The 26,302-nt window shown below is 49.8% G+C and overlaps 1 protein-coding gene across 1 annotated transcript in view; it reads left to right on the top strand.

Annotated features, from left to right (window-relative positions):
• Nucleotides 1–26,302, top strand: part of ASTN2 (astrotactin 2) — a 660,907-nt gene that overhangs the window by 482,973 nt on the left and 151,632 nt on the right. Inside the window, exons 18-19 of the mRNA XM_032797631.1 lie at nucleotides 13,791–13,924; nucleotides 15,361–15,509. Coding sequence (XP_032653522.1) covers nucleotides 13,791–13,924; nucleotides 15,361–15,509 — 283 coding nt within the window. The remainder of the gene's footprint in view (nucleotides 1–13,790; nucleotides 13,925–15,360; nucleotides 15,510–26,302) is intronic.

Below are 26,302 nucleotides of genomic sequence, written 5' to 3'. Positions count from 1 at the left end.
TCCCGCATGCACTGTACCACTGTGAGTGTGTGTGTGCAGTGGGGAGGTTTCTTTAGATGGTAGCACAATTCTTGCATTCTCTTGTTGCCAGTGTGCATCCAGCTCCCCTCCTCTGTGTCTCTGCATGGATCTGGCCTCCTCTGAAAAGGCTCAGCTGAGCCAACACTTGACACTTCCCAGTATGCCAGAGGCCTTAAATGATGGCGTTGTTTATGGCCCCTGGCCTCCGACCAAAGATGCTCTCCTGATAGTGCTAGAGAGGCCTTTATCTACACTTATTACCTTCTCTCCCCTTACACAGGTTGGAAAGTATTGGTATAGTCAATATATATTTTAAGGAGGGGACAACACCGACCTGCTTCTCTGCACAAACAGGGCTGCGTTGGGAACTTAATTAGTAAATGTGAACTGAGGTTTATCCTCTGAGGGCTGGTCCTTCTTCTTCATCAATGCTTCACCCACCCATCCTCGGCGGCTGCAGGAGGCTGCCCATCAGTGTCGCCTGCCTGGGAAACGCTCCAGCTTGCGGAGTCCTTGGAATGCTGTGGCTGGAGGTGATGGGTCGCAAAGGGAACGGCAAACACCCCCACCGAGGAAAGCAATTCTGCCGGAATCCCCAACTGCAGCCTGCTGCCCACCTCCCTTTCCCCCTCTCCTCTCTCTCACTCTCCGTTGCAGCACAGAGCAGATGGGATAAGCAGAAGGAGATTCAGACACGTATTGGCCATCTGTCCTCCTTAAATGTGGCCAAGTAAAAGGCCAAGAGCCAAGCAGAAAAATCCAACTGGGAAGGCTCTCATTGGCTCTTCCTGGCATTCCTGTTAGCATGTGCCACTCCGATGGTACCCTAGCCTGAGCATCGCAGCCAGCCAGGCTCGGCCATGGGGCCTCTGTGCTGGAAGAGAAGGAGCTCCAGTCAGCACATGAGCGCAGGCCCATGGTCTTGGCTGAGGGAGGCACTGCTTCAGGACTGAGGAAGCGTCCGGTGTTTGCATTGAGCCCTGACCCACAGAAGCAGCCTGGAGTTATCCCCAACAAAGAAACCCCCCTCAGAGACCACAGGGTTGTCTTTGTTCGATTGGCTGCGCTGCCTGAAAGGTTGTAGCCCGTTGATGAAAATGAGGCCATGAAAGGAGAGCGGGAGGGAAACCCCTTCTTCACATGCTCCACTCCCCCATCCTTTCAAACCTCTTTCGGATGCTGGGCTGGGAGGGAGGCTGTAATTAAAAGTAACGCACCCCCCACAAGACGTCTCAACTCTGTGACTGCGTTTGCGCTAAGTTTTCTCTTAGAAGTTCCCTGAGCTGCTGCAACATGGGGGCGCTAGTGCAGACAAAGAGCCGGTGTTGTTACCATCATGTCATGTAAACCTGCTCTGAGTAGGTCCAGACGACACAGCAGCAAAAGCAATGGCAGCCTATCTAACCTACCACTCCCAAGCCCTATCATTTTGCAGTGTGGGTGCAGCTCCAGTGGCAGACTGCAGTCAGAAAGTCTGTGTGGTGCAGTAGGGATATGTTAGTACATGTGTGAGACCCGAGTCCAGCAATTGTAAATCCAGATTTACAATGCCATGTGGATGCTCAAGTGCTGGCTTGGAAATACATGGGACCACAAGCCCAGGTCCTACAGACCTGGGTTTGCAATCTAGTATGGACATACCCTAAGTGCTACCGTGGGACAGCTAATAATAATTAATAGACATTTGAGAATGGGATTCCAACAGGGCTTTGGCTCTGATACCTGCCTTTAAGCTGATATCACTATCACACATCCATGCCCAACTATTCCCAAGGCAGGTGCTCAGGGTGGAGTGGGGAATCCATTCTATTTGATTCTGTTTGGGTTTTCACACTGCGCTCGCCTGCATGCTATTTGAGCACCTGGGCAGAGAATATACTTTCCATCCCTGATGGTTGAACTCCCTGTGACAGAGTGGCCTGCCCCTTTAAGGACCAGGAATCTGGGGGGCAGTCAGCCCAGTTCACTGAGCCTCACCCTGTTGCCACTTGCTCTGGATGTGGGACTTGTGAGGAGGAAGGCCCAGCAGTAGGGGTAACTGGCTGGGGAGGAAAGAAGGAGAGCTGATTGCAGAGGTTGGCTGGGAGGAGAGCAGACAGATTGCTCCTGCTGGGGGTGGGGGGTGGGGGCCTGAAGCCTGGGTGAGGGCCAGGAGCTGTTTGAGGACTTTGACTGGCCAGGGCCCATGGTAGGAGGAAGTGGGATTGCTGGGATGACCAGAGCCCAGGTACCTGTTGGTGGATGTGAAGACTGCCATTGCAGCCGGGACCTACCAGTAAGGAAGGGGGCTGGATATTGAGCCCGGCTAGGTTGAAGATTCCGTTTTTGGTTTTTTGGGAGGGGCTAGGGGAGGAGTTGGAAGTTTGTCTAAAGGATGCTGTTACCATGTAAAGGTGGATTTGCCGGAAGGTCAGGTCAGCTCTATGCCGGGAGTAGGTTTAAGATTATTGTGGGGATACTGAGATGGACGTGCTGCAGCGCTGGCTCTCACTGTGAGGGGAATGCCCCAGGACAGCAAGTCTTGGTGCGCTCCAAACAGCTGCTGTGCCAGAGCTCCTGCCGGGGAAAATGGGAGATTGAAAGGAGCTGTAAGAAACCCCATAACTCTGTGATCCAGAGGCCCAGTTGGATAACATGAGCCAAGGTGCTTTGTCATCACAGGGCGGTAGCGCACATTTCCTGCAGGGATTTGCTCTGTAACATGGTGTTCGGGCGTAGCAATTTGCAAGGCAAGCATTCCCTAAGAAAGTGTGCTCTGCAGACTGAATTCGAGTGAAATGCACATCCATGTTTGCTGGGAAAAACCCTGGGAACACTGGTAGTGTAGCATCTCCCCAGATCCACAAGCACACATCTTGGGATGCTCTGGGGAAGAGGAGACGCAGGAGGTGATGGCAGGTGGGAGACAATAGGAGGGTTTGTTGACAGTCAACTATCGAAGCACCTGCAGATCAGCTTGGGAAGGTCTCTGTGACGCTCACAAGCCAATGTAGGTATGGCCAGCTTGGCCAGCCCATCCCTTTCCATCTCTAATTTCCATGAGTTAATCACTCTCTCTGATGACATCTCTGTTTGACCCAGAAGCAGAGCAAACCTGGACCCAGGGAAGCCAGAGCCATGGACTGAGAAAATGAATCAGGATGCAGTAGCGCTGAGAGCCTCAGCGAATGCAGGGAGGAAAACAATCAAAGTGGAGCTAGAGCATGTCAGATGTGGATTTACTCAGAGCACTTTCTGACTTACAGCTGGCCAGGAGGCACCGCATACAAGGTTGTGATATTTTGCTCTTATCCCTTGAAGTCTGTTCAAGGGAACAGACATTTGTGCCCCTTCCCACTGATGACATTTTTCAGGGCTGTTTCTCTGTGGTATCCCAGAGCTGTTTGTTTTAGGGGAGCACAGGAAAAATAAGTACATGTGATCGGCAGCAGTGCCCAGGAACCTGGCATTCACAGGGCCTTGGTTCCAACACTGCAGCTCTCTCTCGCCAGCTTCTCCAAAGGTCCTTGTCCCCCCAGACTGCGCAGAAGTGGAAGGCCAGGCAGGCTTCAGAAAGAAAAGAAAACATGCTGTGCACGTAGATAACTCCCCCAAAGCAGAGTCTGAAGACATGGAAGGTCGGTGCCAGTAATTTATTTTTCCATGGACAAAGTTGCAAGGGAGCCAGAGCTATGGTTGACAACGTTGTTATTGAGTGAGGGGGGGGAGGTTATATCTGTTAATTGGCATTCATCATTCTTTCATTAATACGCTGTGCAAAGTTTAGCCACTTGGGCCTCTTCCTGATATGGATCTCATCCACATCCGACATGCATTAGTGAGACGAGAGAATAGCCCCGTTCTGATCTGCCCTATTGTGCTATAATAGGGAGCTTTGTATTCTAGGTGTGAAAGCAAAGCTGACTCGCCTGGACGGGACTGTCGCTACAGTATGAATGTTGTCTGATGCTGCCAGGTTTTCCAGTTTCCTCTGCTGCTCCCTCGGTTCCCATCAATAATAGAAGCCAGCGCATTGCCCATCCTGGATCCTTTCCAGCACCCCGACCTTTCTGGCAAAATGTTGATGTCCCTCCACAGGATGAACTGCAGGAGATACTGCTCCCCAGGGAGAAGCAGCCGGAGAAGAGGAGGGTGTGAGCACTAGAAGGTGTGGTCGCCTGCCAGTAACAGTAGGGGGAATTTCACCTTCCTTTGCTCTGAACCTGGAACAGACTTGCAGACGCAAACTCCGTAATCCTGGACAGAGTCCCTGGTCTCGGAAGGCCTTTGTTTTTATTACCTCTCTTAGATATAATGTATATGTAGTAGCACTGAAGCCCATTGAACCAGGGTGCTGAGTTTGAAATGCCCTGCAACCTAGGTCTGAGCTGAGATTACTGTTCTGTCTAGCTAGGTGCAGACCCTTAGCATGCCGATGAGTGGGGAATTATTTGTATTGCTCTAGTGCCTAGGAACCCTTGTCATGGATCAGTACCCCGTTGTGTTAGGTGCTGTAAAAACTGTGGCATTTATCTGCATGAGATTTGCCCTGTGATCATGATAAAGGTATGAACTGGCTGCTGTATCTCAAGGACGCTTCTTGCTACACCTCTTACGGCCATAGCTGTGTTTGACAAGGAGGATCATGTGGTTCATGGACCCCAATGTCAAAGTAATGGTACAAAAAGGCAGGATGTTAGTCTTGGCTGTGTGGCTAACTGCCACCAGAGATCGAGCCGATCTCATCTCTTGGATGGCCTTGGTTCTTCTTTCCAGAGGGATGTGATGTTCCTTTGGAACTTGTGCAGCGTTGCCTAGATATACTTGTTATTGGTGCCTTGGAAATGCATGGAGACCATGTAGCCAAGTCACAGGGTGCACCTCAGAGACCAGAGGGTAACAGATGGGGCCTAGAGACAGTCAGACTATGCAGTACAGATGACGCATGCATGATGCACAAGAGGGAAAGCAGCTTTGAATACCAGCCCATTGAATGGAGGGTCACAGTGGAAAAGTCTGCTATCCAATATAGGATGATGAAGGCATAAGAAAGATCAGACCTGTATCTACCTGTAGGAAAGTGACACTCACTGGTGCAGCGCCTCCTGCTGGTTATCCTGGGAATTAGCTCTTGTCCAGCCCGGAGCTCCCTCTGCAGGCCAGTATCTCGCCTGCCTTACGGTCCCCCATGTCCCTCCCAGATCCTGGTGCCCCTTTTCCTCTGGGTTCTGCCCCCAGCAGTAACCCACACTCTGAGTCTCCCCTCCCAGGGGAACCCCGACCCCTCTGTACTCACCTTGCCTCAGTGGCTATTGCCAGTCACCATCTAGCCCCCGCTCCCTGGGGCAAACTGCAGTCTGTCATTGCCACTTATCACTGGCAAGGGGGTTGGACCAGCTGCCTCTGTCTATTCCCAGGCCGAACCTCTGCAGCCCCAGGATCTTTCTAGCCCTTCACCAAGACCTCAGCCTGGGGGTTTACCAGGCTGGAGCTCACCAACTCCCTTGCCCTCTTCTCGAGCACAGCTCCAGTTTCAGGTACTGTATGTTCCCCGGAAGCTAAGCCCTCTCCCTCCAGGGCTGGAGAAAGAGTCCTCCAGCTTCTGTCCCACAACCCTCTTATCAGGGCCAGCTGGGCCCTAACTGAGCTGGCCACAGCTGTGGCTGCTACTGCAGTCAGCCTAGCTTGGCTGTTCTAACCCCTGTTCTCCGGGAGTGGGGCAGCTGCCCCACTACACTGCCACTTTTGGGATGATCCACAGTGGCCTAATAGATGGGTGCTCCTTTCTCAATGCCCTTTGCAATGAGCTGCAAGAGGATAATTCTTCTCAGCACCTTGCTCAGTTTCACCATCATGAGAGCATGCACTCAATTTATATTTAGGCAAAATGGATAGATGGACATAAAGAGAGGAACCCCATGACTTCCTTTTAGTGTCACAGGCACTCCGATGCGATAAAGGAGGATTATTATCCCAATTTTACAGGTGGGAAAAACTGAGGCACAGGGAGGTGAATTAAGTTGGCCATGATATCCCAAGGCACGAGCCGCAGAATTGAGAATAGAACCCAGGAGTCTAGTGCCCTGCTCTCAGATGCAGAAAAGACTCCATGATTGCATACATCATTCATTTAGAAGCTCCTCTTGGTTTTGAGAGACACGCGGATTTCGAGTCCTATACCCATTCCTCCTGGCAAAGGGGCTGTTCCCAGTACCATTTGAAGGAGATGTGGAAGAAAACACAGTCTTCTCTCTTAGGTAGGTTGCAACATGTCAGAGACAGTTTATTTTCCTTAAACTTGCAAGGGGAGAGTACCCCCTCCCCCCGTCCCAGGCAGGTCTCCGTTAGATAAATAATTGGGGCAAGCATTTATACCTTTTGTTACAGACAATAATGATCAACAACCACATCTTGTTTATACATATTCCTTCTGATAGCTTACTTTTCTCAGCAATTCCTGCTACAGTCTGTGTTCCATTCTTATCTAACACAAGGTCGAAAAACAGCATCTCTTACAGTTTTTTCCCCACTCACTTTCCATTTGCCCAGGCCCTGCCTTGAAATCTTGCATTATTAGAGCTAGTATTAGCCTGACTCTTGCTCTATTCCTAGAAACTAAGATATCTGTGTTCAATTTCCATTTATCCCTTTTCTCTACCATGGAGTAACAAGAAACAGGTGGAACTCTCATTCGTTATTGCTGAGGTTGGTCTAGCCAAGAAGTCAGTCACTGGGGGAATACAGAAATTAAGGTTTGAGAGGCTTACCTGAGAAACCAATGCAAGACACAAAATGTACCAGAATAGCCAATTTCTATCTTAATGATCCATCCAAACAGTCTATAGCCAGATTACCTCAAAAACATCCACTTCCACATTCAACCTGGCTGCATTTTTTTCCCTTATACATATTTTCCCCTTTGTAAATCTTCCTGAAAATGAGGCATGCACTAACCACAAAAGTTCTTTGATCCAAGGAATAAGTAAGGCCAGATTTCCAAGTCCTCAGCAACTCCAGTTGAGGCCACATTTTCAGACATGCTCAGCACCCAACATGCACCCAACTCTCTGAGCTCTTTGGAAATCCTAAGCCCCATGTTAAGTGCTGAGTCCTTATGAAAAGGCTGGCCTGAAAGCTTGGGCACTTGAAGTAGATTCTCCCTCCCCATTATCCTGCAACTGTTCCTCAGTCAGTCCTGGTGATGGAACTTCTTTGTGTTCAAGATCCTGGGAGCTGGACTGGGGCCCACAGGTCATTTCCCAGTGGCCTCCAAAAAGCTGCCTGACAGAAATGATTTTCCATCATTCCCTTTCTCACCCGGCTGTGAACTGTTGCCAGACCGTTAAAATGTCTCTGTATTCAATTGCTGAGCCTCTGAGCCATGAAAACTAAGCAAGCCCTGTGTTCCCCATGGCACAAACAATAAGAGAAGAAAGACCCATCTGCATTCACATCAAGGATAGATGGGGTACGTGGGTCATTCATTTTCCTAATATTTGTTAAGCATAGACTCAACGTATGGCATGATGGGGGTTTATGGACCTTTATGTCTTGCTCATGTCAAAACAAACAAAATAGCCATCCTGTGAGGGGAACTATCAATCCATTATATGGGTATGTGTGGGTGTGGGGTGTCAGTCTTATTATGCCTTAAAGAGCAAATCTGATGCTGTTGCAGTGATTCATAATGCTATATATCTAATGGCATGACTCCTCATCTAGAAAATAAAACTTCTGAGCCAGGTTCTCCTCTCATAAATCTTCCTCTGGCACTGAAGGATATAAACCAAGTGGCCTGACTCACAGGGAAGCAATACAATTTGGACACTTTAAAATGAAGGAGAAATTTGCCTGAAGACTCAGAGCAGGGTCAGGTGCTGGGGAGTGCTTAGCTCCCACAGGACGAGCAGCCTGTTCAGTGCATTGTGGGAAGGGAGTTACTCTGCCAACATGGAGGGCTCAACCCTGTGAGGTGCTGAGCACCCTCAATTCCCATTGACTTGCCATTGCTCTGCCCTTTGCCAGGATCGGGCCCTAAATCAGAACAACCAGGGTTAACTTATGGTGCCATGGGCCTCCCTTGCCAATGTCCTAAGACGATGGTGTCAAGGAGAGCAAAGGGTTAACTTGGCGGGGGGGATTACCTCTCAGGCACAGACACCAAAGCAATGAGGTAGCTGTGTCAAGGACCAGAAAGGACAAACTCCTGGGGGCTTAATCCCCAGTCAGATACCTCAATGCCAAGACAGGAAGCAGAGAGGCTTCAGTCACCCAGAGTCGGGGTGTTTTGGGCCTGAGCACAGCTATGTTTGAAGATACACTTCATAATCAAAGACTGATATATGGCAGATCTCTCCCCCTTCAGATGTGCTCCACCATTGCCGTCTGCAAGCAGTCTCCTTTTTTCCCTGAGGGTCACTGTCACAGTTTCACCTTTGTCTGTGTAAGCGGGCCCTGTGCAGCATCCCTTCCTTCTTTCCTATACTCAGGAGCGCGAGCAAGCAAGCAAGCAGGCAGCTGGGTTACGGTGACAGCCCAGCTTGAAGGGTAGCAGAGAGCCCATGAGCATTACCGCTCTCTGAGACCAAGCCCCTCCAAGAACCAGATAGCACCCCCAAAAGACACACTCATCCCCAATGAGCCAGGCGGGTCCCACTCATCAAGCACTACATCCATACAGGGCAGCAAAGAATTCCTGAAGGTTACAGGGGGTCCCACCAAAGGGAATATTGGACTCCTACAGCCTACAGCAGAATCAGCTGGGCATCCCACTTTACAGCAGGGGTGCCCCAGGACAGTGCAGAGCTCTGAATGTTGTGGCAATGTCCCTTGAAGGAATCAGGGAACCCCTGAAGGTTACAGTGAGGACTCTAAGGTAGACATGGAGCCTCTGAGGGGCAAGGTTGTGGCCCCTCAGAGGCTCCAAAGGGAATCTGGAGCCCCTGGATTGTATTGTCATGCCCTAGAAGGGTAATGCAACTTCCTGGAGGCTGCAGGATCCTGCTGGAGCCCTGCTTCAGGAACTGCTTTGACCTTTGTTGCACCCATCCTGTTTTTCCAAAGCACCTGACCTCTTCCCTGCCTCTGATCCCCCCTCCCTCCTCTGCACACACGCTCCCCAGTGCACACACTTACTAGAAACCCTGATTAAAAACAAGCAAAGCACAGCTCCGCTGAAGCCTGCCCACTGGCTGCCAGCTGAGCCCGACGCCTCGCCTCTCTTGGCTCGGTTTGACGTCAGCCGGCTGCTCCTCCATAAACAAATGTCAGCGAAATTGAATAGAGACTGCTGTCAGGGCCGGGAGGCCATTGTTTCTCGGTTTAACTCTGTTACTGCGCGTAGGTGCGCTCGGCCTAATGAGTGGAATTGAAGGACGCATCGATGGGCTAACTTCGTTTATGTAAAGGTTGACACAAGGCAGATCAGGGTTCTGTACCTGCAGGATCGAATTAAAGTGTATCGGGTTGTGGGGGGAGCACGTACTTCCCGTAAACAACAAAAGAAATTAACTCTTGGATGGGGCTAAAGGGCACGGCCCTGGTGGGTGAGATTTCTTCACTAGGTAGCCAGGGTATTCAGCAATGATAGACTAAGTGGGGAAAAGAGAGCTGCGAAAGCACTGACCTCTGACTCAGCGGAAGCCTAGTGCATGCGTGCTAGTGAAATACCACTGACCATGCACCTCCTGATGCACCGTCCTCGGGGGCAGCACAGGGGCATGGTGACATGCCATGGCAGACACAGACGGAGGATGTATGGGCACGTTGTGATGGTGCCAGGGTGCCTGGCATGGCAGGCGTGCACCGCACGGGTAGTGTATGGGAAGAGTGCAAGGGGGCGGCAGCAGTTGAGGTTGGGGTTGTGAGGCTTTCGGATGACAGTGTGACAGCAGCTTGGGCATGTGTTCGTATAGGCTGGTAGAGACAGAGCAAGGGCCGTGGATGTGAAGAGTAACAATATGAGAACAGGACAGGTAATATGGTGGCAGTTCAGTGGTGGTGGCAGGAGAGTGGGGTGGAGTGCAGGGATGGTAGGGGGCAGTGTGAGGTTTAGGGGTGGCAGGAGGGTAGTGAGGGGGTGATTGGGGGCAGTGTGGGGCTGGTAGGGGGCAGTGTGGGGGGTGGCAGGAGGGCAGTGTGGGCTGCAAGGGTGGTAGGGGGCATTGTGGGCTACAGGGGTGGCAGGAGGACAGTGTGGGGGGTGGGAGTAGCAGGAAGACAGTGTGCAGTGCGTAGGATTGCCAACTTTCTAATCACACAAAACCAAACATCCCTGTCCCGCCCCTTCCCTGAGGCCCTGCCCCCACTCACTCTGTCCCCCCTCCCTCCATCACTCGCTCTCCCCCACCTTCACTCACTTTCACTGGGCTGGGACAGGGGGTGTGGAAGCGGTGAGGGCTCTGGCTGGGGTTGTGGGCTCTTGAGTGGGGCCAGGGATGAGCAGTTTGGGGTGCAAGAGGGGGCCCAGGGTTGGGGCAGGAGGTTGGGGTATGGGAGGGGGTGCGGGCTGCGTGCTCTAGGCAGGTGGCACTTACTTAGGCAGCTCCAGGTCAGTGGCGCAGTGGGGCTAAGGCAGGCTTCCTGCCTGCCAGCTCTAGCTCTGTGGGGATCCTGGCGGAGGGGCCAGGGGACTCTGCGTCCTGCCCATGCCTGCAGCCGCCACCATCGCAGCTCCCATTGCTCACGGCTTCCAGCCAAAGGGAGCTGAAGGGGCTGAGCTGAGGGGCAGGGGCAGTGCGCAGAGCTTCTCTGATTGCCCATCCGCCTAGGGCCGGAGGGACCTGCCGGCCAATTCCAGGAGCTGCGCAGAGCCAGGTACGAAGTCTGCCTTAGCCCTGCTGCGCTGCTGACCGGACTTTTAACAGTCTGGTTAACAGTGCTGTCCAGAGCCACCAGGACACTTTTCGACCGGGTATTCCGGTCTAAAACCGGACACCTGGCAACCCTAGTGGTGCGGGGGTGGCAGGAGAGCAGTGTGCCGTGTGGAGGTGGTAGGGGGCAGTGCAGGGTGGCAGGAGGCAGTGTAGCCACCCAGTGACAGTATGAGAGGAGATACATTGCTTGGCAGACCTTGCTTTGGGCCCAGGTGACTTTCCTGAGCAGCCTGACATAGCTGTCTGCAGGCTTCCACCTTATGGGCGCCGGTGTATGTTGAGCTCGGAGAGCGCAGGAAGCTCTTTCCTGTTGAGTGGCTCAGGTGTTTTCTCTCTTCGGCTCCACCTGGTGCTCTGCTCCCTGACGCTCTGCAAATGACCCCGCTCACTCCAGCAAGCTCACTGAGTCTCTCCCGTTAGCTGGAAATGTGACGGGAGCCCTCACCCATGTGGGCCAGAGGGAGCTGTAAACAGCAGGACACATAACATGGAGCAGGAGGAGCAGTTAAAAGGCCAAGGATGACCTACCGTCTTTCCTTCCCCCTTCCTGGCCTGGCTGGAGAGTACTCTCAGCTCCATGCCCTTTGAATCCTCCTGGCAATCCAACCTGCTCTCTCTCTCAGGCTCCCTCATGCTTTTCTAAAACCCATGTGTCAGTTTCTCCTCTTCTTTCGAAACCATTAGGAAATCCCATCCGAGCTGTGGCCCCGTTTAGAAAGAATCATCCCTGGCAGCTACCTATGACATTGTACCTAAGCCAGCTGTACGGCCCCCCTCAAATCCCCATTATAGAGTGGGTCTGATGTATTTTTTGCTTATGTATTTTTCCTTTCCATGAATTCCTTGTCACATTAGTTATAGCAGACCCTCTGGGTAATGCAGAGGTTGAGAGATTATCGTATGGTTGCAACATGGGACAATTCATTCTCATGCTTCTGATCTGTCTGTTCTAGACATTCTCCAATTGCCTAAAAATACCCTTTCCACTTTTAGGCTTTCACTTAGGATCTAAAAAATAACGATGTATTTTGTCTCTCTTTTGCTCTTTCTCATCCCCCCTCTTTTTTTTTTTTTTGAAAGGGAACATTTAATAAATGTCTGTAAGCAGAAATATTGCAGACTCGGGTGACTCAAGGCGCCTCGTTATAAAGGTGGTTGCGTGTTTGGGGAAATTGACTAAATCCCAAACAATAGAGTGTGACGTATGGCTCTATTTATACCCTTTCTTTTTATAAATGGTTCGAGGAAGGCGTTTTTACTACAGTGTTGTGTTAAATACCAAATCTGCTGAAGCCATCCCTGTCCTCCCCAAAGGGTGATTTCAATCTTTAAGGTGTAACCCTTAAAATTAGTCATATCGTGTGGGCCAGGCAGCTGCGGTCTGGCAGCCTCGGAGATTTGAAGGGGGTGAAATAGTGATGCTTTAAGTACTTGGGTTTTGTCAAATAAGAGCTGGGAAAGCCAGCAGGGCTGTTAGGTATATAGAGGTCCAAAATGTAGGGCTTCTAACACCTTGGGAAAGGAGTTGCAAAAGCTAATAGAAGTGGATTTAAAAAAAATAATTACAGTTAAGTCAGGGTTTCATATTGTAGTATCTCTTAGAGACCTCAATTGAGGTTGGAGCGCCAGGGTGCTAGGTGCTGTACATTTGCATAGTGGGAGACAGCCCTTGCCCCAAAGAGCTAACGGTCTAAGTAGACAAGACCTAGAAAGGATGGGAGGGGCAACAGAGGTGAGGCAACGTAAGGTCACACAGCAGGTGGGAGGGACTCCTGGCTTTCCAACCCAGGTTTCCTGAGACCCAGTCACAGGTCTGAACCATTAGACCAGGGCGCTGGTTTTGTTTTATGTATTCCCCTGCGGTATTAGCAACTCAGGTCCAACCTCATGGGGCTAGTGTATGAGAACAAACAGTGAAACTGACCCGCTTTGTGTCTCTGTCCTAAACTGAGTGAACAGCAAAAAGTGAACAATGATCACGAATAGATCCAAAGGACGTTAGATTTTTAAAAAATGATTTTATCTTTACTGATCTACGGCCGATCCTACAGTCTGATCCATGAGGCTCATCATTGCTCCTGGGGCTCATATTGTAGTATGAATCCTCTGAGGCAGTAGGAACTGCAGGGAGGCTTCTTGTCATGCTAATGACAATGCAAAGGTGTTAATAGTTTCCATCAGATGCACTCCCAGAAGTGCTTTTACAAACTCTTCTGTTTGTACCGACTAGAGTACCTAGTCCTGCAATCTTTACTCTTGTGAGTAATCCTTACTCAAGCAAGCAGCATCACTCACTTCAGCTGGGCTGCTCATATGAGTCAGGAGTGTGTGAGTACAGCATGCATGATCACCTCTGGGTGCTTTTTAGTCACTCAACTCACATTTGAAATGCAGTCAGTTCTGGGGTGGAGCATACGGGAAATTAAAAGCTGGAAGTAAAGAACAGTAGTACATACTGTTGAAATGTCAGGTAGAGTTAAGGGAGCGCAGATTTGTTGGAACTGGGTTTATCCCTGTCCTTCTGCAATAAAGTCCCAGGGGGTCAAGCGGGCCCTCTTACATCTCAAAAGACTCCATTTGTGGTTGGCACTGTACAGACACATAAAGTGAGGCCGGCCCTGCTGGAAGAAGCGGACAGTCTAAACAATCAAGACAAAATCATTATTCCCCTTGTACAGATGAGGGAACTGAAGCACAGAGAGATGAAATGACTTTTCCAAGGACACACAGGAAGTCAGTGGCAGAGCTGGGAATTAAACCCAGGTGTCCAGAGTCCCATCACATCCACGAGCCCCTCCTTCATCCTTTCCAGATCTAGTGACATTGACATTGGTCATAGGGACAGGGTAAAGACTAGCTGATTTCCCTGAGCTTTAAGCATTTACATGTTTGTTTCTTTTTAATACAACTTTCCAGGCCTTCAGGGGAGCCCTGATGAGCTCATACTGGTGCTCAGGGAAAGGCGACGTTATCGAGGATTGGTGCAGATGTGACCTCAATGCCTTCGACGAGAATGGGCTCCCAAACTGCAGTCCTCTCCCGCAGCCTGTGTACGTATCTGTTGGTCAATGGCTTCTAAGTTGTGGGGTGGTCAGCACATACTCAGTCCCCTTCTGGTTGGCTGTGTGGGGTAACAGCTTTGCCCCCAGGTGCCTTCTGGCTCCTGCATTCAAACCCAGGTCCCCAGTCCAGTGCATTTTGCTGTGTGACTGAGGCCTTTCAGATATCCTGAGGCTGGCTGTGGCCCTGGGAGTTTTTTTTGTTGTTTTTCATCACCTTATTAGTGCGGCTTGTAGAATGGGATTTAAAACGGCAAAAGAAATGGAAATACAGTGCAATTCATTGTGGCTTGTCAGAGTGAGAACAAATCAGGAGCAAACTGATGGGGAATTAGCTGAGACAGCAGGAAGAGAGACTGGCTCCAGCTTTCCACTAGGAAGAGAACATCGTTTTAGTAAGCCAATATCCTCAGGCAGCATTGATTTCCTATCCTGAGCTCAGCAAACACACTTGTACTCTCAGAGCCCGGTTGTTGATAGCCCTGCACCTTGTGTTGTCACTGACTACATTCCTAAGGGGGTGCAAAGTCGGCGTGACTCTGATCGGATATTCCACACTCTCCTTTGCACTAGTGTCAGTGATGATGATGGTGTAATACTTAGTCCTGCCATGAGTGCAAGGGACTGAACTAGATGACTTCTCAAGGTCCCTTCCAGTCCTATGATTCTATGATACAAGGCACACAGCATGAAGAATCAGACCCCTTCTCTCACCTCACACATTCACTCCCGTTCTCTTTCGCTCACACACGCTCTCTAACTCACACTTTTTACCTATTCATCCCGCTTGTTCTTTTGCTCGCACACATGCTCAGACTCACTCACAAACACACACCTGTACACACTATTGGGCGTGCACACTCTTGCAGGCGTTCACTCCCATTCAGGCACAACCTGGGCTAGATTCTCTCTTCTCTTATACCCCATCCATTGACCTCAGCGTGGTTACATGGAGATACACGGAGGGGAAGTTTGACCTTCTCGCTCTCCTCTTTCACTCTCCCATGCTGCTGGACATGCGTTCTCCATTGGGTCACTGAGCTGATCTGAGATGGCAGGGATGTAGTTATGAGGGTATTAACTGAGATGAGGGAGAGCCCTTCAGGTGGGATGAGTTGGGCCACCCTCAATCGTGCATAGCCCAGAGATGCTGATTCAGAAGAAGTCACAAGGCCAAGGCTCTTCAGAGAACAGGTGGAGGAGGGAACAGCATACAGCAGGATCTGACTCCACCTGGCTGAAAGTTTCCTTTTTTGTTTTTCCTCCCTCCTCTTCCTACTGTCCCCTTGTTTCTTGTGTGCATGTGCGTGTGTCTGAATGTGTGAGGGAGCCCATAGGCATATGTTCAGAGGCTGCTTTAACAGGCTGGCTTTCCTCAGGGTGCAAGCTGATCTCCAGGAGTTCTGCCTTGTTTGTGCCCTGCCCAGGTTGCGCTTATCCCCCAGCGTAGAGCCCTCCAGCACCGTGGTCTCTTTGGAGTGGCTGGATGTCCAGCCTGCGATTGGAACAAAGGTCTCCGATTACATCCTTCAGCACAAGAAGGTTGATGAGTACACGGACACTGACCTCTACACAGGTAGGTGAGGACAAGGGGCAGCAGCTCCGGCAGTTCCAGAGCAATGCTAACTGATTCTGTGTCCGAGATCCCTGACTGCAGGTGGGTCTGAGCTCCATCCTCGGGATTTTGTTGGCTTTGTACAGAAGGGTACGAAGCGCGGACGCTGTCTGGAGTGTAGTGTCAAACCTCCTCCACTGGGAGTGGCTTCTGAAGGTCTCTGTAGATTCTGTTACTTGGAAAAATTAGAGAAAAGTGTTGGGTAACTACAAATAAATTATATGCACTTTGAAAGTACCCACCATTGTAGCAACTGGGCAATGTAGAAAACGGAGAGACATCAGTTAGAGCTGTGCAAAGCTTCTCTAACAGCACCTGAAACTCACCTGGGTTTGGAGTTTAGCTCTAAACACAGAACTTGTACTCAGTCCCCTGAGGCTTGTGAATGTTTTGGCTGAGACTCAGAGCATGATTCAGGGGCCTACAGGTCAAGGTGGAAGGATGTGAAACTTGTTGATGGGTCTGGATGAGTAATTAAAAGTGATGTGTTCTAAAACATATCACCAAAGGTGTTGAAAGCTGCTGCTCTAGCTCTGCTCAGGGAGAAAACCAGGCAAAACTCAGTTCCTTATATTACAGTTAATGGAGGATTTGGGGTTCATTTAATCGTGAAAGGTAAAAGTCACGGTGCATGTGAGTTTTTCTCTCTCTACATTACAGGTTCTTTCTTTGGAATATTGTGTTGCAAATCTTGCGGGCCAGGGGGTTTACATGTGGGCGAGGTTGTTTACAGTTGTTTTTCCTGGTGCTATCTGCCTACCCATCCCATGCTCATTGCCGTGCTGTCTGAGCGCCTCCCAGAGGCTACTGATGTCAGCTCTAGCAGGGGCTAAGCCCACCAGTGTATGTATTGCTAGACCACGCTCTGCAGAAGTGCGAGGAACAGGCCCAACTGGTGGGCACCACTCTGAAGTGCTATCAGACAGGATGAGTCTCTCCATGAGGCCTGCATAGATGCTCCCACAGCATGTGTGCTGGTGAGTGTAGACTGCTAGAGGCCAGCTGCTTCTGAGACAGTTCCCTCACTACTACCTTCTCTTTGGCACAGGCTCAGTGCCCTCCGGATACTGTTGTGACCATGTTACACCTCGCTCCAGCCACAGTCGCTTTGACGCACCTTTGTATTCAAATGGGTAGGACAGAGGTGTGTGCGTGCCAAGCCACAGACTCGTGACTAGCAGAGGCTCCTCTTCAGAATGCCTTTCCTTTCCTGCTGTTGCAGACTCAGCAGGAGCCGGCTAAGCGGCTTTTCAGTGTAGGGCAGGATGCTGGCACGCACACCAGTGCCTCTGATGGGCAGTGGGCAGAAGACTCCTGATCATGACTGATGGAGGATGAGTCACGGGCAGGGCTGGCTCCAGGCACCAGCTCAGCAAGCAGGTCGGACTCTTCGGCGGCAATTTGGCGGTGGGTCCCTAGGTCCCTCTCGGAGGGAAGAACCGGCTGACAAACTGTCGCCGAAGAAGAAAGCGGCGCGATGGAGCTGCCACTGATAGCTATTGCGATTGCAGCTTTTTTTTTTTCTTTCACCACTTGGGGCGGCAAAAGCCCTTGAGCCGGCCCTGGTCACAGGAACCTGGGGTTCTGAATGTGTGATGATTTTGTCAGAGATGCTATCTCAGCATGATCATTCAGAACCAATTCCTTCTCAGCTCAACAGGGGCAAGCCAGATTCATTTCCACGGAAATGCAGGCAAGAACAGAATTTGGTTACTAGTGGTGGGTGGATTTCTGTGGGTTTATTCATTCTGTTACTTTCTGAGCACCTATAGGCCAAATTCTATTCTGGTGTAAACTGGCGCAACCAAGGAAGCTGCACCATATTACACCAGCAGGGAATTTTGGTTCCATCTGTTCTTCCTGACAGATTTCTCTCCCAGGTATTTATATGGCCCCCATTACTAAGCCTCTGTGCTACAGAGGCTAGGGTTTCATTGTCAAAGGAAAGATCAGCACATCCTTCCGAGGCCACCGATCACTTGAAGGGGCCTCCACTGCAGGCAGTCAGAATTGGTGCTCCTCATTTGTTTACTCCTCAGTCCCCTGTCTCAAAGTAAGTTTCCCTCCCTCCCTGTCACTGACTTCTATTTCCAAAGCTACCCAGTGCCACTGCAGTGCCTTTGCTATGGTTCCAGTTTCCAAGCATGGCAGGTTTGTTCTTTGCCTTGGAGGGGCACCCACCAGTAATGGAAAACGAAAGCAACCTGCTAAAGGAAGCGCTGCCTTTTGGATGGGGATTCTAGATTGCTCACACATTTGTCAGGTGAGGCCAGACGAGAGTAACACGGGGTTTCTTCTTTGATGTGGCTGGATCTTTGTGTGACAGCTGCAGCAGGAAATACAGATTATTATTATTATTTTCTTTTTGCCATGTGTTTGACATGCGACGAAAATCACTCCCGAAAGCCGCATGCCCCTCACTCTGCTCCTGGGCGTTGTGCTAATTCTGAACACAAAAAACCAAAGCAACGAACAGACATTTAAAAAACCAAACCAAACCCCAAAGTTCTCTCTTCTCTCAAAACAGCAAAGAGTCCTGTAGCACCTTATAGACTAACAAATGTTTTGGAGCATGAGCTTTCGTGGGTGAATACCCACTTTGTCGGATGCATGTAGTGGAAATTTCCAGGGGCAGGTATATATATGCAAGCAAGAAGCCAGGCTAAGAGATAACGAGGTTAGTCAATCAGGGAGGATGAGGCCCTCTTCTAGCAGTTGAGGTGTGAAAACCAAGGGAGGAGAAACTGCTTTTGTAGTTGGCTAGCCATTCACAATCTTTGTTTAATCCTGAGCGATGGTGTCAAATTTGCAGATGAACTGAAGCCAGCAGTTTCTCTTGAAGTCTTGTCCTGAAGTTTTTTTGCTGCAGGATGGCTACCTTTAAATCTGCTATTGTGTGGCCAGAAGGTTGAAGTGTTCTCCTACAGGTTTTTGTATATTGGCATTCCTAATATCTGATTTGTGTCCATTATCCTTTACGTACGAGATTGTCCAGTTTGGCCGTTGTACATAGCAGAGAGGCATTACTGGCATATGAGTCATATATTACATTGGTGGACATGCAGGTGAAGAACTCGTGATGGTTGGCTGATCTGTTAGGTCCTGTGATGGTGTCGCTGTGTAGATATTGGGCAGAGTTGGAATCGAGGTTTGTTGCATGGATTGGTTCCTGAGTTAGAGTTACTATGGTAGTGTGCAGTACTGGTGAGAATATGTCTTCAGGTGGCAGGTTGTCTGGTGGGCAAGGATTGGCCTGCCACCCCAAAGACGCGTGAAAGTTTGGGATCATTGTCCAGGATGGGTTGTAGATCACTGATGATACGTTGGAGGGGTTTTAGCTGGGGACTGTATGTGATGGCCAGTGGAGTTCTCTTCTCTCAGTTGTTTGTATCCAAATGTTCCCTCCTTCTTCCTCAACCTCTGTCCATGCCTGTGGAGCTACTAATTTTAGATGCCTTGATTTTTGGATGTCCAACTGGAGACACAAAGGGGCCTGATTTTTCCAAGGTGCTGAGCATCTGCAGCTCCTGTTGTCTTCATTTGGACATGTGAGTGCTCAGCTACTCGGAGAATGAGCCCCTGGATGCCTCCAGTTGAGTATCTCTCCCTTTCTCTTGCTTTCTCATACTGCTGCCCATCACCAGTCTCTGAGTGACTTTTGCATAAAGTCAATAGCAAAAACCTAAAACCAGGAGCCCCCTGGAAAATCTATGCCTCTGTTTTTGGGCAAGTTGAGGTTTTCCACACTTCTTCTGTCAATAGGGCAGCTGACCACGCCCCCTTCCGCAGAGAGAGCAGGGTTATTTTAGCAGCACAGCCATACCATCTGAAAACAGCTATGCTTTTGATGCTGCTGGAGTTTATTCCTGAGATCTCCAGGCTTTAAGAGTGGGAAGAAATCTGTATTTTTTAAAGAAAAATTAGTTATAACCTCCTAATATTGTGATTCCTGGCAATGCCCTCTGCTAGCACTGTGCCAACCCACCCTCTGGCTGCATGGCAGGATTTGCTCCTGTATGGCATCTGGCCCTCTGCCTGTCCCCCAAAGGCTCCAGCGTCTAATCTCGACAAAACCCTTGGCCTCCTGTTCTGCTGGCAAGTGGAAGAAGCCCTTTCCCTGAGCCAAAAATAATTTTATCCTCTTCTTCATCCAGGAGCAGGGTCAGGAGCCAGCCCCGCTCTCTCCTTATCTAAGTGTACAGGACAGAGGTGCTGGGGGGCGGGAGTGAGAGAAATGAAGGCCTCTTGGGGAATACCTGCCTACCCAACTTCCTGGCTACATACATTTTTAAAGGCTTATTACTGGTGCTTAGAAAAACACAGCCCTCAAAACCTCTGATGTTACCAGGACTGTTCCCAAAGTGAATTTGTGTGCGAAGCAAACCATACTTTCAACACTGTGCAGCGGGGAGAGAGTGGCTCTTCGCTCAGCAGCCAGAAAAGAAGATGGAGCAATCGCATCCTGAACTGTTCATTAAAGTTTGTGGGAGTTACTCACAACTCCATGTGCGTGACAGCTTGCTAGATGAGTGATGCTCTTTGTTCAAACATGAGCTGCTCGAAAGCAGAGAGCGCGCATGTGAACGCGCGCACTGGCGGGGCTGCTAGCAGATTATGTCATAGACAAAGCAGGCTCTGCACTTAAGAAAAAAGAGAGAGAAAATGTGTTTTACAGAGTGAGGTACAAACCAAAATGTCTGTGAACATCTGGAACTAATATTAGGTTTGGAAAATGTTTTCTGTGCCTTCAAAACTCCTCTGGAGGAAGGAGTGTAAAGTTAAGAACCTCCAAAGGGGGAAGAAGAATGGAGCAGCAAGAACCCCAATGCTGCGTGCTTTTCATTTCTTTATTCTGGTTCCACTTCAGTCCGAATCCCCATCTGTTTCAGACTAGGACTCCAGATTATTATTGTTCATTGTCGTTACAATAGTTCACAGAGGCCCTAACTGAGATGGGGGGTTCATTGTGCCAGGTGCTGTGCGTAATGAGGGATAGTCCCTGCCCCAAATGCCTTGCAGTCTAACTAGGCAAGGCAGACAAAAGATGAGTGGAAAGAAAGGACTGTTATCTCCCTTTTAGAGATGGAGAACTGAGGTTCTGAGAGATTACAGCTGGGATTGCCATGCCCAGCTCTCACGGAAAGTCAATGGAACATAGGGATGCAGGAATGGAGGACTGGAGCCTCTTGAGTCCTCAGATCTAATCCCCTGTAATTGCAGGCAATCCTGTCATGTAATCCTGTTCAGAAATGAATCAAGCTCCATTTTAAAGTAGATGGGCTTTTTGCCCCACTCCTACTCCTGGTGGAAGGCTGTTCCAGAGCCTCACTTCTCTCATGGTTAGATCCCCCCATTCTGATCTCCAGCCTCAATGTATTCAAGGCCAGGTGTACCCCCATCAGTTCCTGTGCCGTGAGATGTGATCTCCCTGAGCTGCTTTTGAAGATCCCATGCATAATGACGTACCCGGGTCCCACAGCAGCCTGTAGCAGAACCGGGCACTTCAAGTTTCAATCCAGGACAAGACCATCCTTCTTCCCAATCCCTGTATACGGTGTACATCATGATAGTGCCTTGAGGCCTTGGTCAGAATCAACACCCGATTTATACTAGACATTGGGCAAGCACATGGGAACAGTATTCCCCCCACCAAGTTTACAATCTAAGAAGGGGTGAATGGTGCAATTGCCCCCGTGCACAGGGCCCAGTGCAGGCCCACCTAAGCCCTCAATCTCGGGCAGAAATAGGTGCTTAGGCCTTTTGCAGGTCTTCTCCACAGGGCCGAATTTCACCATGAAGAAGGTTCTCCTCACTCCTCAAACCACAGTTCAGAGATGTAGGGACAGGAGATCAGTGGGGTGGCTTGGCTTTGTGAATGGCCCTAGTGCTGGTGGACAGGGTCGGGCTGGTAGCCCTGGAGAGTGATGTGAGCCCTCTGATTCTCTGCACAACAGGTGCGGCACGGGCAGCGGTGAGGTATCCCTGCCACTTGTCCCAAACAGGGCAACTCCTGCAATGGATGAGGGACATTCAGTCTCCAGGCCGAGTCAGTGCTAACCAAGGGGCTCCTTTCCCATCTCGTGTAGGCCACAAGCAGCCAGAAGATGGTAACAGTCTTCAGTCCCACATCTCTCGTATCTCTCTCCAGAATACAAGGAGTATCTGACAGTCACTGTGGCCGTGAGCCAGATTGTTCAATCCAGCAAGCTCAGTGAAAGGCTCCAGAGCCCACTGACAATCCTGAGCCATCCAGGGTGTGTCCACACATCAAAAAAACAAACAAACCCACAGCAGCTAGTCTCCGAGCCCAGGTCAAGTGACTTGAGTTCGTGGTGTGGGACTAAGAATAGAGCAGACGTTCAGGGCCCCCCAGCCTGTGAAGGGGAAGGATCTTGCAGCCTGGACCCCAGCCCGAGCCCGAACTTCTACTCTGCTATTTTTAGACTTTCAGCGTGAGCCCCATGAACCTGAGTCAGTTGACCTGGACTCTGAGGGTCGCTGCCATTGCCCGTTTTTGCAGTTGTGGATCTACCTCCCGACTCCTTGTCTCAGGTGCTTGCTTTTAATCTGGGTGAATGAACTCGCCAGATCCTGTGTCCATCTTCCAGATCAGGCTTGGGCACTGTGGCAGCCGAGGGAGTGAGATGCCTGGCTTTGAATGCCCACGTGATATCCCATCCCAATCCAAAGAACCACAAATAAGGCCCCTCTTGTGCGGGGGAACCCTGACGTCTCCCGCACAGTTAGAGCAGTTTCCTACCTTCATATTGTTATTTGTATCACAGTCGCACCTAGGAATTCCGATTGTGGACCAGGGCCCATTGTGCCAGGTGCTGTACAAGACACAGAACAAAAAGATAGTGAGAGTTGGAAACTTTTGGATTCTTTTTAAATTGGTGTCCCACTACAGGACTTTGTACGTGCTTGATAGTTCATGCACCTCCCCTCGAAATCAGCCCCTCCTGCTCCATGAAACTGCTGCCCATGTCAGCCTGTCTGTGATGGTGCGCTTCTGTCTCCGTAGCTGCTGTCCCCAGCATCAAACTGTTAGTCCTTGTGACTTGTCTCCTTTGCAAACAGGCTGTTCAGTGCTGAGGATTTCAGAGTTCTGTGACAGTCAGCAGCAATGCATTACACACCTCCGTGCCAAGTAACTCCAGCCCCTGGAAGAAGGCAAGTTCAGCATTGTGATCCCCTCAGAGGAGGAGAAAGGAACAAACCTTTGGCTGCATGCTCCTTGCATGACACATGGGTCAGGGAGAAGAAAAGCCTTCTTGTTAACCAGCCCCTGTTCAGGAATAAAGGATGATTGCATGTAATGCCACTAATCCCATCTCCCATTTACCTCATCGGAGGAGGACATTTGGGTGGATTTTTAGGGCTTCACATAAAAATAGCCACATTAGTTAAGAGTTTAAACGTAAAATAACGAAATGTACTTGTGAGGCTGACAGGCCAGGAGCCAGCTTGTGCTAGGATCCTCAGGTCTTCACTTGACACTGATGAAAGCGTAGATGGAACCAATCTGGCTCACCTGTGTGTTAGTATTGTTAAAGCAGGCATGGTGAGATTGTGCTTAGGTTTTAGACTGCATGGAATGCTTGTGATTTCCCGCATGCGTTCATCTCACTCCTAACCTCTGTATCCCGTATTTGAAGGTGATATTTGAGCATTTTTGCATTGTAAGCCTCTGTAACCGCGTACAACATCAAACAGAAGAGAAGCATTATCTAGTGTGCAATGCTGGTCTCTGACACAAGATGTGGTGTCCAGTCCAACAAGGAAGGCCCGTCAACATCAGGCAGTCTAGAGTGGAACATTAAAAGGGACCAAAGATTTTGTTTTCCCCTCACGCTCCTTGAAGATGAGACTTGCAAGGGAATTCCCGCCATCAGCTGAGTTTGTAACTCGAAGCAGAAGGGGAGAAACAAATAAAAACCCTAACCAATACAAGACCATCCTTCCTCCTAATCCCTGTATACTGTATACTATGAATTGGGCCTCAGTTGGACTATTATGTCCAGTTCTGAGTGCCACATTTCAGGAAAATCCAGAGATGAGCAACAAAATTGATTAAAGGTCTAGAAAACATGACCTATAAGGGAAGATTGAAAAAACTGGAGAAGAGAAGACTGAGAGGGGACACGATAACAGTTCTCAAGTACATAAAAGGTTGTTACAAGAAGAAGTGAGGAAAATTGTTCTCTTTAACCACTGAGTATAGGACAAGGAGCAATGGGTTTAAATTGCAGACAGGGAGGTTTAGGTTGGACGTAAGGAAAAACTTCCTGTCAGGGTGGTTAAGCACTGGAATAAATTGCCTAGAGAGGTTGTGGAATCTCCATCATTGGGGATTTTTGAGAGCAGGGTAGACAAACGCCTGTCAGGGATGGTCTAGATAATACTTAGTCTTGCCACGAGTGCAGGGGACTGGACTAGATGACCTCTTGAGGTCCCTTCCAGTTCTATGTGCATTGTGGTAGTCCCTGGATACCTCAGTCTGAATCAAGGCCCTGTTTATACTAGGCAGTGGCCCAGCACATGGGAACAACATTTCCTCTCCCTCCCTTCCCCCTCCCGCCAAGTTTACAATCTAAGAAGGGGTGAATGGTGCAGTTGCCCTCCTGCACAGGGGTCAGTGCAGGTCCATGTACCAGTTAAGTCTCACGTAAGCCCTCAATCTAGGGCAGACGTGGGTGCTTAGGCCTTTTGCAGCCCCTCTACACAGTGGTCAGTTTCACCGTGAAGAAGATTCTCCTCACTCCCTCAACCACAGTTCAGAGATGTAGGGACAGGACACCAGATGTAGGGACAGGACACCAGTGGGATGGCTTGGATTTATAAATGACCCTAGTACTGGTGGATGGGAGGAGAAACTGTATTTTCATGCTACTTGGACACAGGGGGGCAAAGATTACTAGGCATAAGCAAAAGATCCCTAGTGTTTAGCCTGGGTTAGCGCTAAAGGATATCTAGAGCTTGCTTATCATAGAAGCTTCTATTCCTTTTTGAAACATAAGATTGTAACTTGTGTGTGTGTGTATGTTTACCCGCTTTAACCTTGTAGATAACTCTTGTTTTTTTTTTCTTAGTTAAAAAAAATTGTAATTAATTTATTGTTGGATTGGGCACAAGCGTTGTTTTTAGTATAGAATCTCTGATGCAATTGACATGAAAAAGTGACTGGTCCTTTGGGACCGGGAGTAATCTGAATATTGCCATGATACTTGGTGTAAGGGACCATCTGTCCCAAAGGTAGACTCACCTGGGTGGCAAGACAGATTGGGGTACACAAGCAGACTGTCTGTAACTCTGTATTAAGGCTGTTATAGCACTTGAGGAGTTGACACTTGATACTTGGTTGGTGAAATCTAAATGCAGAACTCACAGCCAATTTGGGGTTTGTGCCCTGGTTTTGAGTAGTCTGCTCTAAGGCTGGTACTCATGCCCTTGGGCACTGCAGGGCAGCCTGACAGTGTTTATAACACTCACACTGCAGGCCAGATAATGAGGGTTGCCGTTCTGTGGCTGTTGTGTTGGATTGTAGAGGGTCACTGTCGTGTTGCTGTGTATTGGCGGGCATGAGTGTTGTTGTGTTGCTGTGCGTTGGTGGGCATGGGTGGTGTTGTTGCATTACTCTGTGCTGGTGTGCGTTTGTGTTGTGTTGCTGTGAGCAGGCATGAGGGTTGTGTTACTGTGCTGTCGGGTGTGGGGGTTGGGTTGCTGTGTGTTGGGAGGCATTGGCGTTGTTGTGTTGCTGTGCTGATGGGCATGGATGTTGTGTTGCTGTGCATTGGCGGGTATGAGGGTTGTGTGCCTGTGCTGGCGGGCGTGGGTGTTGTGTTACTATGTTCTGGCAGGTGTGGGGGTTGTGTTGCTGTGCGTTGGTGGGCGTGGAGGTGGTTGTGTTGCTGTGCGTTGGCAGGATGAGGGTTGTTGTTGCGTTACTGGGTGCTGGTGGGCCTTCTTTCACATCCTACCTTCCTGGGCAGCTTGATTTTGGCCATCACCTCTGAGCACCCTCACATCCCTGGCCTGCCAGTGACCACAAATATACCAGCAACATTTGGTGCATCCTCACAGCAGTGCCGAGCATTTGCTATCTGGGGCTGCCACCATGTGAACATCCATCAAATAGTGTCCTGCCAAGGATAATGAACATTTCCCCAGCAGGAGCTTCCTCACAGCAATGTCCCCTATGCTTGCCAGATAGCATCCAGCTGTTTGAGCTTCCTCAGTGTCGTGCCAATGACAAACAGGAAACCAGCTCTGGGACCTTTCCTTGCTGGGAGAAGCTCCCAGCTAACAAAGAGCAGAGACCTCCTGCTGGCAACAGCCTCTCCCTTTCAGCATTTGCCAGGCCTCCCTTGGCCTCCTCACATCAGTTTTCTGCTATGACTACCTGTATGTCTACACTGCAATAAAACGCCCTTGCCTGGCCCATCTCAGCTGACCTGGGTCCGCGGGACTCAGGCTGTGGGGCTCTAAAACTGCAGTGAGTTTGAGAACAGCTGACATGAGTTAGCTGTGGGTGTTTTAATACAGTGTAGACATATCCCCCATGTCCTGGACCACAAGCCCCACAGAACATAAGCAGGAATTAATGGTAAATTCTCAGAATGGAGAGGGGTAACTAGTGATGTTCCCCAAGGGTCAGTCCTAGGACCAATCCTATTCAATTTATTCATAAATGATCTGGAGAAAGGGGTAAACAGTGAGGTGGCAAAGTTTGCAGATGATACTAAACTACTCAA

The sequence above is a fragment of the Chelonoidis abingdonii genome, chromosome 24 (assembly GCF_003597395.2).
Source record: "Chelonoidis abingdonii isolate Lonesome George chromosome 24, CheloAbing_2.0, whole genome shotgun sequence".
In the NCBI taxonomy this organism is placed as follows: domain Eukaryota; kingdom Metazoa; phylum Chordata; order Testudines; family Testudinidae; genus Chelonoidis; species Chelonoidis abingdonii.
The sequence above is the reverse complement of the archived record's forward strand: the minus strand, read 5'-3'. Positions and strand labels throughout refer to the sequence as shown.